Genomic DNA, 14047 nt, shown 5'->3' with positions numbered 1-14047 from the left:
AGAAAGTCCCTTCAAAGCATGGGAAGCAGCCTTCCTTCCTGATCTTACGGTGGTGGCATCATCACCACTAAGGGGGAGACTGTGAGAACATTTCAGTCCGTGACAATACTTTACAAGCAGTGGTCGTAGTTCACAAGTAGACAAACAAAGCACCTATAGTATTAAAATCTTACATGGAATATAGTGTAATAGGACTCATATTTAAAGGGGAAAAATACCTCCAACACTTTAGAGTATGGGTTTTTTAAATAAGGAATTTGAAAGCACTTCCAACTCTTAGCTGAAGAAGGACGCCTCCGCACCTCTAGTTGTTTGTACACTACAGAGGACAAGCGATTGGATAACATTTCCTTGGCATTATGCTAAAGGTCTTAGTGGCTCTATTGCTACCATCCAAGAAAATGAAGAGAGGTGATGTCTGCTGCCTCTACAATCCCAGCATAAGCCGCCCACAGTGGAAACGTGGCCAGCTTATAGTGAGAACACAGGCGAGTGTTGGAAATCACCTGTAAAATTCCTGAGCCTTTGGGTGCTGGGAGGGAACTTCAGATGCATTCATCCCTACTTAACTTCCCTTTCGGGACATCGTTACCCTTCACCCAGCTTTGGCTGTTCGTTTTTTCCTGCAACGAGGTCAGAACATGTTCTCTTCCCTCCTCTCCTGGCCTCCCTGACCTCCCCCACCTCAATTAAAACATAAACAGTGCCAGATGAGTTAAAAAGCAAGCGTCAGCAAAATTCAATTGGTGGGAAAGGGGGACTTGAAGCATTCCCTTTCCACCACCCCCCCCACCCAGGAGTACTTTGAAATATTCCGAGAGGCCTCTAAATGCATCCTGGCTGGGATGTAGTCTAAGGACTGAAGGCAGTGCTGCGGGTCTGCGGAGCGTTTCATGTTCTGTCCCACGAATACTTTCCATGTGAGTCAGACTGTGGCCTTCCTCTTTGCTCCAATACTGACCTAAGGGAGAAGTAACTGCCACTTGCCTCTTAGTGTAATGAACCAGCAGGGCCCCCGTACTCACAAATCATAGAGACACCTTTAGTCTCTCTTTGGAGTTTATGCTTTTATTATTATTATTATTGTGATGATGATGGTGATGAGGATGAGGATGAGGATGATGATGATGGGTTGCTGTTTCTGACTGTCACCCTAGAAGTGACTAGAGAGTTCACAGAGAAATGGAGGTCAGACTGCAAGAAGTGTAAAAGGACAGTGAAAGTATTAAGAAAGTAAGAGATGGCACGGATCCTGGGACTGCTAAAAAGAACAAAAAAACAAAAAAAGGCGGGGGGGGAGTGAGAAGCTGTGCTTGCAAGGACCACAAGTCCCAGTCATCAGAAAGCCCCAAGATCCATTAAGATAAAGCTCTAGGAACCAAACAGCCAAAGCTCAAGATCTGTAACTCAGTTGTTAGGCGTCGGTCCTCTAAGCCCTGAGCAAAGAGCCTAGAGCAGTAAGAGCTTTGGGATTCAGAGCTAAAGGCAGCTGTGTTCGGATGCTATTATGGTTTGGATATAAATTGTCCCCTGGAAAGCTCCTGTACCCGAGACTTGGCTCTCAGAGGGCAGTGCTACTCTTAGCCATTCTAGAATACTGAGGAAGTAAACTCTAGGTAGGTGATTAACGTATTGAATGTGGGTACTTAGTGGTTTTCTGGCGCCCTTTCTTCTCCCCTGCTCTTCGCATCTGCCACACGGGGAAGAAGATCCTTTTGCTGCAGGCTCTCTCCACCTGTATATTCTGCCCACACAGACAGAACTGAGAAACCATGGACCGAACCCTCTGGAACCGTGAACCAAAACACACCTTTCCTCCCCAAGTTGTTGTCTTGGGAAATTAGGCTGAGAGACAAGGACGTTATCACAGAGCTGAATAGTTGTGGCCTGGTATATAATACAGGGCACGGTAAAGTAAACACCCACAGCTTGCAAGTACGAAACGCTCATCAGGAGACAATAACAGGATGATTATGTAAAGGTCATTCTACTGTTTCAGAGGAGGCCACTGAGTGGCAGAGAGCTGGAGCCCAGGTTAACACAGAGGAGTCTGCCCAGCCTGAGAGTCCCTCCATTCACACAATGCAAGGCCAGTAGACACTGAATACCACTCAGACAGTGGGATATTTTCTATGAGGCCTCACACCTGTCCTCAGCACTGCAGAGGCAGAAGCATAAGAATTATTACAGTTAGAGGGCAGTGTGGGCAATACTGGGGATCCCAGGGCAGCCTGGGCTATAAACAATAAAACAAAACAACAATGACCACAAAACAAGAGGGGGGAGAGAACAGGGGGGGGAGGGGGAGGGAGGAAGAGATATGCTTTTATACATAGTCTCTAGACCATGTGGACCAGGTCCAGCAGCATCAACCATCACTGCGGAACTTATTAGAACCCCTAATTGTTGAGCCATAGCCTTACTTCAAACCTATTGGACCAAAAATTCAGGGTGGATGGGTGCTGGAGAGATGGCTCCTAGGGGAGCCAGGCCTGGTCACCAGGCCCTCCATGATGGGTGACAGCTGGCTTCAATTCCAGGCCCAGAATATCTGGCACTCCGTCTGGCCTCCATGGACACTGCGTGAGTGTCTTTCACAGACACCCATGCAGGCAAAACACCCATACACGCAAAATAATAAAATATAATCTTAAAAACAATCTAGGAGGTCCAACAGTTTGTTTTAATAAACTCTTCTGATGGTTCTGACGGATGCTAACTCAGCACCATGAAGATGAACACTATAAGAAATAGGTTTACATGGAAACAGTGGCTGGTAGGAAGCAGACAGGGAGTGGGGCTGGGGTGGGGGATGGGGTGGGGGGAGGGGTGGGGAGGGGGGCACGGAGCCGAGGGCTGTTCTTCAGACAAAAGCCTTCCTCCTATTTGATGTCCGAATTATAGGCACAGATTACTTTGAAAAACAGAAATTATTTTTTACAAAGAATAAATAAACTTGAATTTCTGAGGAGCGTTTGTGGCAGGAGCCTGGAGTGGCCCCGTGGGATGGCGACAGGAAGCTGGGGTGATATACAGAAGTCAAGGCTCAACACTGTGGCTGCTAAGTAAACCTCAAGCCCTCAGGGATGTCCTCGCCTTCCTGGAGGCTCATCTGCTTCCTCCCCTGTCCCTGTGGATGGCCAAAGGCCCCCTCCCCCAAGGAGACAGACCAGCAGACTAGCCCAAATAAAGGGTCTGTTTGGCCTGAAGTGGCGGGGCTTCCTGTCACTTTCCACCCACTCCACAGCGAACTCCTTCCACCTCCGTCCCCACCCACCCACTCACCCAGCACCACCCTTCCTGGTCTTCCTTCCTCTTTTCCCCGTCCCACCCAGCTCAGGAATAAATGTCCGTTGGCTCCGACTGACCGATAGATGCTGTTGTGAACCTTCTCACAGGCCCGGGGTTCCCTTCTCCGCCCTCCCCAGGACGGGCCAGCTGCACACACAGCTCGTAGTCAGTCCGAGGCTCCAGGTAGTTGAGTGTGACGACCTCATTCATCACTGGGAAGAGAGAAAGTCCAGAAAGCTTCAGTTTGCTGTGTCCCTTAAACCAGAGTGGCTGTTTTGCAGTGAGAACTAAATTAGCCTTTTTAAAAGGTAGTGTCTCAGTGAAATTTTTAAAAAGTAATTCCGTCTTCAAGGATGTACAGTTTCCAGAAGAGAAACTAGGCTTTGGAATGGGTATTTCCAGGTTTCTGTATACACACACACACACACACACACACACACACACACACACACACACACACATGTACATATATATTAGCACATATGTACACTTCTGCTCTAGTATACATTTCTATACATTTCATTTGCAAAACTAAACCTCACAGATCTATCACATAGGATGTCAGACTTGGGGGTGGAGGCTCAATTAACATAATATAAAATAATGTTATTTTCACTGTTTTCAGAGACATACACCGATTGCAATCAAGCTGTCAGGAGAAAAAAAGACCCAGAAAGGTTTTGTTTAATGTCACTGGACAGTGGGTCTCCAGTCGTCATATCCTCACAATGAGGGGTTCTAGAATCCCTTAAAAAGTTTCCACAAGTAACTGGCACGTGCTTCTTTCTCTCTTAGCTGTTTGTTTCGTCAGTCTCTATTGCTGTCTTTGCATCTACGGCTCTTGCAACGTTCAGCTTCTGACCTACCTTATAATAAACAGCTAATTGGTAAGAAATAAGTGAACTATGTTTAAAAGTTCTTTAAAGATTATTTTGTTATTAGTAAAGATTTGTGTCTTTATTTTGTGTGGTGGTGGTAGGTGCTTTGCCTGCATGTGTAAGTGTACCATGTGGGTGCCTGGTACCCATGGGAGTCAGAAGAGTATGTCAGATCCCCTGGGACTGGAGTTGCATACAGATGTGCACCACCATGTGCATGCTGGATACTGACCCCAGGGCCTCTGCATAAGTGAAAGGGCTCTACACTACTAAGCCAACTATCTCTCCCCGCTTTCTTCTTCTTATTTTTTTAATAACATCCTCAAGTGTCTAAATACAGTAGAACAAAAGAAGTTTAGAGGGAAACTTAGGCATAATTTGGTGAAATTAGGAATGGCAAGATCCATGTTGCCCACAAGCAGAGCAACAGTCGGTCTGTCTGTCTGCAAGGTGGCCCAGTTAAAACAGCATGAGCAATGGACTGTGCTTTGTTTTCAACTTGCTTTTTAAAATGATGGTTTCACATTATTACACAGAAAATAAAACTAATATATGTTTTAGGATATTTGACCTTTTTCATGACATTCATAATGCTTTGTCTCGGTTTGATGCATTTTTTTTTCCTAGAAGCAGGGAGGGCGCAGACAGCCCTGTTTGCCACACCTCGTCTTTTCCAAGTACAGTCCTGCCTGCCACAGACTAAATTTTTCCAGGTTCAAATTGTTATAAAACCCACTGTGTTAAGAGTCTTCAGGATGAGACAAGGTAAGAAACGGGAAATCCAACACAGCAGAAGTAATTGCTCTCAAGATTCAGGTAAATCAACTGGCTCTGCCTTTCCATCATGGCCCTGGCCCTTCCTGTTCCTATGGTGGAAACATACCTTCCACCATGGCTAGGTATGGTAGCATTCTCAAGTTGTGAGTGGAGGCTCAGAGGCCTAGAAAGAAATGTTGAAACAGCTAGCAGCCCAAGCTATGGCTACGTGTGTGTCCCAGAGCGCCAGGCGGCATTCAGAACATCACTCCTAGAATTTTCACGGCCCCCTCATGTGCCAGTACATTCTTAAGTGCAGTGGGAGTTGACGCAGGTAAGAGATTTCGATATGTAAAGGAAATTATTTTTCAGTACTAGGCCTCCAGCTGGGGCCTTTTGCATCCGAGCCTTACCTTGAATATGTCTCCAGGCGTCATAATGCTTGACAGCCTTGTAGAGAAGCTTCTTGGATTTGATTGGTCCATCCCCAAAGTAAGGCTCAGAGCTGATGTTGATGATGGCAAAGTTGTGCCCAGTGTCCATCACATTGGGGGCATTCAGCGGCTTTGGGAGAACTGAATAAAACCTTAGCAGTCAGATTAATTCTTAAGCATTAGGGGTTTGCTATTATTTAATCTCATTGCTAAGTCTCCAAGAGCTCTGACAGGATCCTGTATCCCAACCGCTACCCACCCTCAAAAGTGATTTCTTAAAAGACGCATGGTGGCACAAGCCTTTAATCCCAGCACTCGGGAGGCAGAGGCAGATGGACCTCTGTTAGTTCAAGGCCAGCCTGGTCTACAAAGTGAATCCAGGACAGCCAAGGCTACACAGAAAAACCCTGTCTCAAAAAACAAAAAAAAAGCAAAACAAACAAACAAAATAGAGCCCACTTCCACAGTCCTTTGTGGATTCTGGTTACATGAAAGCTTAAAATCTAAGATTCGTGCCATGACCCACCAGGCCTCACTGCTTCAAGAAAATGCCCTTGCCACAGTGCATGAAACCTACCTTTGACAGAAATGTTGAAAGGCTTTTCCACCATCCCAGCCACTGTGTTCACACTGCAGACCCAAACTCCTGAATCAGAAGGGAAGATTTGGTGGATGGTGAAGATGGCCGCTGAGCAGCGATCTGTGTGGTTGAAGTCATTTGGCTAGAATAGTCAGTCAAACACATACACACACACACACAAAACAAACATATTAAAACTTCTTGGGATACTTAAACATAGAGGTCCATAACATACCCTAGCTCATTGTTTAGTAGAAAGTTTTCTAGGAGAAACTGGGGAGGTAAGTACAAGGCTAATATAATTACTGGCTTATTTCCAAAGCTATTGTAGCAACCCTGAAAGTTTATGCTGGACTGGTGCCCTCGCAGATCCTGCGGTTGTATTTGTGTTTGGAAGTGTGGAATAAACACTTAAAAGCAAGGAGTTTGATGCTTTTAAATCTCTGGGTAGCATTTTTTTTCCTTTTCTGGTATGATACAGAGGTGGCAGCATGGAAGGATAAAGCATCTTCCTACATGTTTGAAGGGCAGTTGGGAATGGTGTACTGCACTGGGAAATGACATGTGGCTCTCAAGACATGGATCTCTATTCCTTTCGTCCACTTCCTCAGTCACTTAACCTCACCCATTTAGTTCCCTTTGTGTAAACATGAGACAGGCAATGCTAAAAAGTTATAGATAGAAGACCAAGAAGACAACCGAATCAGCTACTCCAGCAAAATGCCTTCACAAGAGCTGAGGGAATCAGGTGAGAGAACACAGTGTGTACGTTTAACATCAAAATAAAGAAAAGGTAAACCGCAGAGGAGAGAAAGTAAACTTACATGGAGTCCCCCTATCTCTATGCAGTATGAGGTGGAAAGAGAAGCCTCCCTTTTGTTGGGAGCAGGGCGGAGATGTTATCTAGTACCAGGCATGTCAGAATAAAACCAAGTTCAGGCAGAGCCTCATGGCATCATGCCCCTAGACAAGGATGTACTCTGTAAGATAAAATGTTTGACAGCCGTTGGCCAAAAACTGCCTCCATCACTTAGGGCCACAGCAGGGAGCAAGGAAGGGGACTGAGCACAGCACCTTGCCTTGGAACTCAGTGCCAACCAGTGAGACCAAGCGCTAGGTGGATCCCAAATACCCAAATCCTGAGACCAGTGCTCAAGAACAGAGCCTCCAGACTTGGCACCAAGCAGGAGTGTATATCCCCTGATGTGACAGACTTGGGTTTACAGCCAGAGTATGAGTCACGAACAAATCCACAAGACTGCACAGACCCTTGAAGTTGTACCAATGAGATGATGATGGTCCAGCTGAGCATCTTCCTGAGTGGCCAAGGGAATCCCTCCACCATCCCTTCCTCCCTCAAGCTTGGCGAGCACATCATATAATAAGAGTCCTGCCACTGGAGGCAGAGTAGGAAAGTGAGTGCAAAACTGTGGCATGGAAGCCAAACATGGGGAAGATCTTGACGGTCCCTGTTCCTGTCCTCAGGCTGCTGACCTTCAGACAGAGCTTCTGGGCTTACACCGGTTACCAAGTGGGGGTCCACGGCTCCAGTCATGTGGAGTTCACTTTAGAGCAGTATCAACTCTGGCTGCTGGCAGTGGTCTATGAATGCACCTCAGCAGCAGGTAACAATAGCAACGTGTGCCTCTGTCCCACCCCTGATACACTGATCTTAGATGGCTGTGGGCTCCAAGAGTGACCCAGCATTGCAGTATTGGTGGCTATAAAATGTGTACCCTACATCTTTCAGCCAGGGAATCACAACATAGACTATATTCTCAGAAGGGAAAAGGAGAGGTATATGTCAAGTCATTGTACAAAGGCATGCACCAGTTCTTCCACAGTGAGTCCCAGAACCATGGAGAATCCTTCAGTACCTGAACACCAGGAAGAAACTATGATTGAGACATCTGGGCATTTCTTAATCCACTTGTAGGCTTTTGGGTTCAGAGTACACTTTGTAAGCACCCCTCTAATTTATTCTGAATAATACTCTAACTGCATATTTATGGGAAGCCTGACTTTAGATCTCCCTTACTGTTAAAATAGTGACAACACACTAACAGACTAGGAGAAGACCAGAGTATGGGGTATCGTTTAGTGATGAAATAACACACCTCTCCATAGACCCAGAGCAAACACATTGCTAAAAGTATCAGAAAAGACAAACACAAAGCCAGATTCCAAGCATAAATTTGTATATATGATTTGTCACCATGCACAAAACTCAAGTCCAAGTGGATTAAGGACCTCAACATAAAACCAGAGACATTAAATCGGTTAGAGGAAAAAGTGAGGAAGAGCCTGGAACACACTGGCACAGGAGACAACTTCCTGAACAGAACATCAACAGCCTAGGCCTTAAGGTCAACAATTAATAAATGGGACCTCATGAGGCTGGGAAGCTTCTGTAAGACAGGAGACACTGTCAACAGAACAAAGCAACAGCCTACAGACTGGGAAAAGATCTTCACCAACCCTTCATCTGACAAAGGTCTAATATCCAAAATATATAGAGGACTCAAGAAATTAAACACCACCAAACCAAATAACCCAATTGAGAAATGGGGCTCAGAACTAAACAGACAATTCTCAACAGAGGAATATCAAATGGCTGAGAAACACTTAAAGAAATGCTCATCCTCATTAGTCATCAGAGAAATGCAAATCAAAACGACACTGAGATTCCATCTTACACCCATCAGAATGGCTAAGATCAAAAACTCAAGTGACACCACATGTTGGCGAGGATGTGGAAAGAGAGGAACACTCCTTCATTGGTGGTGGGAATGCAAACTAGTATAGCCACTTTGGAAATCTATCTGGCGCTTTCTCAGAAAAATGGGAATAAGGCTTCCTCAAGACCCAGCTATTCTACTCCTTGGAATATACCCAGAAAATGCCCTACCACACAACAGGGACATATGTTCAACCATGTTCATAGCAGCCTTATTCATAATAGCCAGAACATGGAAACAGCCTAAGTGTCCCTCAGTAGAAGAATGGATAAAGAAACTGTGAAACATTTACACTATAGAATACTATTCAGCTATTAACAACAAGGAATTCCCGAAATTTGTGGACAAATGGATTGAACTAGAAATGATCATAATGAGTGAGTTCACCCAGAAGCAAAAAGAGACAAATGGTATATAGTCACTTATATCGAGAGACTAGCCCAAGGGGTATGTCCCATGAAAGACTTTACTTACTAGGAAAGTGGGTCAGAGGGGAGGACATCCTATTGGGACTTTAGGTGAGAGAAGCATGGGAGAATGGGGAAATAGAAGGATCCAGAGGGTCCTGGAAACCTACAAGAAGAACATGATGACAGGCAGATCTGGGTCCTGGGGTCCTGCTTAAACTATGGCACCAGCCAAGGAAAATATAGGCAATAAACTTCGAACGCCTACCTAGACCTAGCCGATGGACAGGACATTCTCCACTGTTGAGTGGAGAGTGAGGTCTGACTTTCATACAAACTCTGGTGCCCCATTTCTGACCATGTCCCTTTAATGGGGAGGCCTGGTGGCACTCAGAGGAAGGATAAGAGGTCACCAAGGAGAGACTCTATGAGTATATACAGGGGAGGAGGTCCCCCTCGGTCACAGTCATAGGGCAGGGGAGTAGATGGGAAGCGAGAGGGAGGGAGGGAGGAATGGAATGATACAAGGGATGGACTAACAACTGAGATGTAATGTGAATAAATTAATTTAAAAATTTTATATATGTGTGTGTATATATATATATGTATATATATATGTATATACACACACACAGACATACATACACACAATGTGTGGAAGATATAACATGCCAATGTGCATAAAGAACATTCAGGGACTTATGGTCTTACTTTGTAAATAAACTAAGCTTAAAACCCGGTCATGCAAGCAACTGGTATTTGTGACCCTCAGGACTAGAGGACCCAGAGGACTAGATGCCCTACTGCGGGGATACCTGCACACCCATGTTCACTGCTACCCATTTCCAATAGCTGGCTAAGAAATGGAAGTATCCCAGATGCACATCTACTGATTAATAGATAGAATGAAATGGACTTATTCACTATAAAATATTACTCAGCTATAGAGAAAGCAGAAATTATGGAGTCTGCAAGGAAACAGATGGAACGGGGAAAGATTATGCTGAGCAAGATAACACATGTCCAGAAGGACACGGTCCACATATTATCTGTCATATGTGAGTCTTAGCTTCAACTCTTCAGTCTTGTTTGTTTACCATGAAGAACTTATGGAAGCCGGGGGAATAAAATATCAAATGGCAAAACGTATGCAGGAAGGGAGGTGGGGGGATAGAAAAAAAGAGGCTTCAGGGAGAGAGAAGGTTAACTGGGAATAAAGGGAATATTATATATATATATATATATATATATAGGATATAGCTTTATTGTAACACACACATACACACACACACATACACACACACACACACATACACACACACACACACACACACACACACACACACAAATACAAAACATGATTGAAGGAAGCTGCCCTGCATGACTGGACACTGCTGCCCCTGGGGAGAGTGGAGTATTAACTTAGATCCCCATCCTGAATATGAGGGACCTGCACAGGAGTAGGAAGCACCAGAAACTCCCAAACGGTGCAAGCTCTTGTCAATCTTTTTGGCTGCCATCAAAACTGTAGGAATCAGATCATACGACAGAAGATACCACACACCTTGGTTATAAGACAGAGTAAACAGGCTGACACTGAGCTGAAAAGTTCCTCTGTGCTGGCTAGCATGCAAACCGCTGGGAGGGGTGTGTGTGTGTGTGTGTAGAGCGGGCTGCTGTGGGGGGGGGGGGGGGAACAGGCATCATTGGCCTTGCCCAGATGTGAGCCCCATGAAACAAATTCAAGCTACCAGCCAGACACGCACATTTGCACAAAGGTGGCTTCTTCTCTGTGTTGGCATTTTTTCTCCCCCTACTTTTTTCTTCTAGTTATAAACAATGTTAAATTGATATAATTTGAAAACAGATGCTTATACATGCACAAAGTAAAATTCTATTATAGACAAGCAAAAACAACACAACAACAAAGGAACCATAACATGTCAGTAAAGAAAACTAGCTAGCTACCAGAAAACAAACAGAAATCAGCAAGAAGGGAGAAAGAAGATCTATAACGAATCTGGAAAACAAAACAAGTAACAATTAAACAAAGAAAACGGTGTCAAGAGTAAACGGTAAGCCCTCGGCCTGAGGTTTGCTGATGAGCTTCCTAAATCTAGGGGACATCCTGGCAGGAAAGCAAATAAGAAAGCTAAGTGTCGGAGTCCAGCTCGAAGCCCTCCTCAGGGGTCAGCAAAGTCACCCGCCCAGGAGAGAGCTCTGGACTGCTGAGAGAACTGGCAGGAAGAGGCTCTAACTTCCTACCCACTGCCACCTGCTCCTCTCACTTGCAATACCCCCTGAACCATGCAAGAGCCAGAGGAGTCTGAGAACTTTATCCTTCAACTCAGGCTAGCTAAGCCAAAAATTCATTCTATAAGTGTTCTCTTTTATTTCCTGTTTTCCGTTATTTAACCTTCACTCTTGTCTATATGCCACGTAATGCTGTGCTTCTGCTGTGACTTGCTCGCTTAGGTTCAGGACCTTTGGTTCCACTCTGTTCTTCATATTCCCTCCAGCGGCATCTCGGGTGTCACCCTCTTCTCCTCCCACGATTCTGCCTCTTTTCCTCACCCTTACCCTCTCCTTACTGCCTAGTAACAGCCTTCCATCGCTTCAGCAATTTCTAACCTCTATAGGCCCTGACAGCGTCTTTCCCCTCCTAGCTGCCTCATCAACCTGATGTTTTTCAAAGTTGATATAGTTAAGTTCTCCTTATCTTCACCCACCGTCCCAATCCTAGTGTTATTAGCTAAAATTCAAATATAGTCATGTTTTCCTTGGTTATTTTCCCTCCAGCAGTTATTGTGGCTAGTACAACATTTGTATAGTGGAAATATTCAGGAGCTGTGGCTGTTCTCACAGTTAATAACCTACTTAGCAGTAGTCTAGACTTTAAGCCAGATACTGCAAAGAGCTATTTCCGACACCCCAGTTCTATGATATTCAAGTTTCACTTGAGCATTGCAAATATGTAAACTGAAAAAAAAATACAGATAATCAGCTTAAATATAAGCCAAGCAACAAAATAAGACTGATGTGTGAACCGTAACATAGCAGCATAAGAAACATGAAAACTAAGACAATATAACTTCTCCAAAAGATAACAACATCACCAACCCTCCAATAAGGGCATCTAATGAGAGTGACCTCTGAAATCCAAGACAGAGAACTCAAAATAACGATTATAAGTATGTTCAAAGACAAAAGTAATAGTTGAAAAAAAGGAAAGTGATAACATGATATGAAAGAAGAATTCAAACAAAGAGATTTTGGAAAAAAAAAACAATCTGATATGCTGGAAAAAACAACAACAAAATAGTCTAATAATAAAGTCTGTGAAAAGTCTCAGACTGGAACAAGAAATGTACCAAATATCTAAAACTGAAGATAAGGTAGAAGAACCGGAATACTCAAACAAGGACAAAGGCAAATTAGTAAGAAGGTAAAACTGGGAATGTCCGGTACATGTGACACTCTGAAAAGGCCAAATCTGTGGGCATAGAACAAGAATATCATTCTAAAGGCATAGAAAACATGTTCAAAGAATTATAAGAGATAAAATTTCCAGAGCTAGAAAAAGATATGCCAATCCATATACTGGAGTCATTTAGATGCCACACTGCCAGACCATAAAAAAAAGATCTCCTTTTCTTGTTATAACTAAGAACAATAAATACACAGGACAAAGAAAGACTACTGAAAGCAAGAGAGAAATCTCATGTCTCAGATAAAAACAGACCTATTAGAATAATAGCATACATTCAACTGAAACTTTACTTTATGTATGTATGTATGTATGTATATATGTATGTATGTATTTTATTTTCTGAGACTAGGTTTCTGAGACTAGGTGTAAATGGGCTGGACTCACTTTGAAGACCAGGCTGGCCTCGAACTCACAAAGATCTTCCTGCCTCTGCCTCTGCCTCTGCCTCTGCCTCTGCCTCTGCCTCTGCCTCTGCCTCTGCCTCTGCCAGGACTGAAGGAATGCACCACCACATCCAACTTCAACTGAAACTTTGAAAGCCCAGACGACTTTATGTATTTCAAGTCCTGGAAGATGACAACAACAACCACCAACCCAGAAAACTATACTCAGAAAACCTCTCTGTCCTCAAGAAAATTTAAATTTTCCACAGTGAGAAATAGACCAGCTCACTGATGGCAGAATGGCCCTTCTTCTCACAGCCACCTTTGCAGAGCCATTCTGCTGGGCCCAGGTTGGAAAGCTGGAGACAAAACAATGGTGTTGCATTATTTCCCTTCTCATACAATATAGAACTAGAAGTCAGCAAGGGGTGGAAAACTGTCATAATGAAAATAGGAAAATATTGGTAAAAGCTGTGGAAAGACGCCTTGTGTTATGATTAGGAAGAACAAACACCATTAAAATGGTCCATGCTACCAAACACAGCAACGAAACTCTATGAAAATACCAGTGACGCTCTTAACTAAGTACACAACAAACAAACAAACAAACAAAACAACCCAAATTTTGATTTGAAAAACCCACAAAATAACAACAAGACCTCAAAGAGGCTGTAGAGATGGCTCAGAGGTTAAGAACATTTATTGCTCTTTCAAATGATGTGGGTTCACTACCCAGCAATTGCATTGCAGCTCAGAACCAGTTATAACTCCAGTCTCAGGGCATCTGGTGTCCTCCTTGGACTCCATGGCTCCTGTACCTATGTAGTGCACATATACCCATATACATACACAGGCCCACACATATATTTATTAATTAATTGAAAACAAAGAAGAACTAAACAAAAGCAAAATGCAAGAGTCCTTAGAATTTCCATCTACACTGTGGAACTGTAATTATTAAAAGAGCCTGGCGTTGACATGAACTAAGCAGCACAGCGTAGTGGAACAGAACAGAGAGCTGAGAAGCAGACCCCATGTCTGTAGCAAACGAATCCACAGCCAAGTGCTGAGAACACACAAGGGAACAAGG

General features: G+C 44.0%; 1 protein-coding gene across 1 annotated transcript in view; it reads right to left on the bottom strand.

Moving 5' to 3' along the window:
* Tek (TEK receptor tyrosine kinase) overlaps nt 1–14047 on the bottom strand; it is a 124414-nt gene that overhangs the window by 27013 nt on the left and 83354 nt on the right. Inside the window, exons 9-11 of the mRNA XM_051164319.1 lie at nt 5937–6081; nt 5339–5500; nt 3369–3503 (exon numbers count right to left, since the gene is read on the bottom strand). Of these exons, the coding sequence (XP_051020276.1) occupies nt 3369–3503; nt 5339–5500; nt 5937–6081 (442 nt within the window). The remainder of the gene's footprint in view (nt 1–3368; nt 3504–5338; nt 5501–5936; nt 6082–14047) is intronic.

The sequence above is a fragment of the Acomys russatus genome, chromosome 2, assembly GCF_903995435.1.
Source record: "Acomys russatus chromosome 2, mAcoRus1.1, whole genome shotgun sequence".
Lineage (NCBI taxonomy): Eukaryota > Metazoa > Chordata > Mammalia > Rodentia > Muridae > Acomys > Acomys russatus.
The sequence above is the reverse complement of the archived record's forward strand: the minus strand, read 5'-3'. Positions and strand labels throughout refer to the sequence as shown.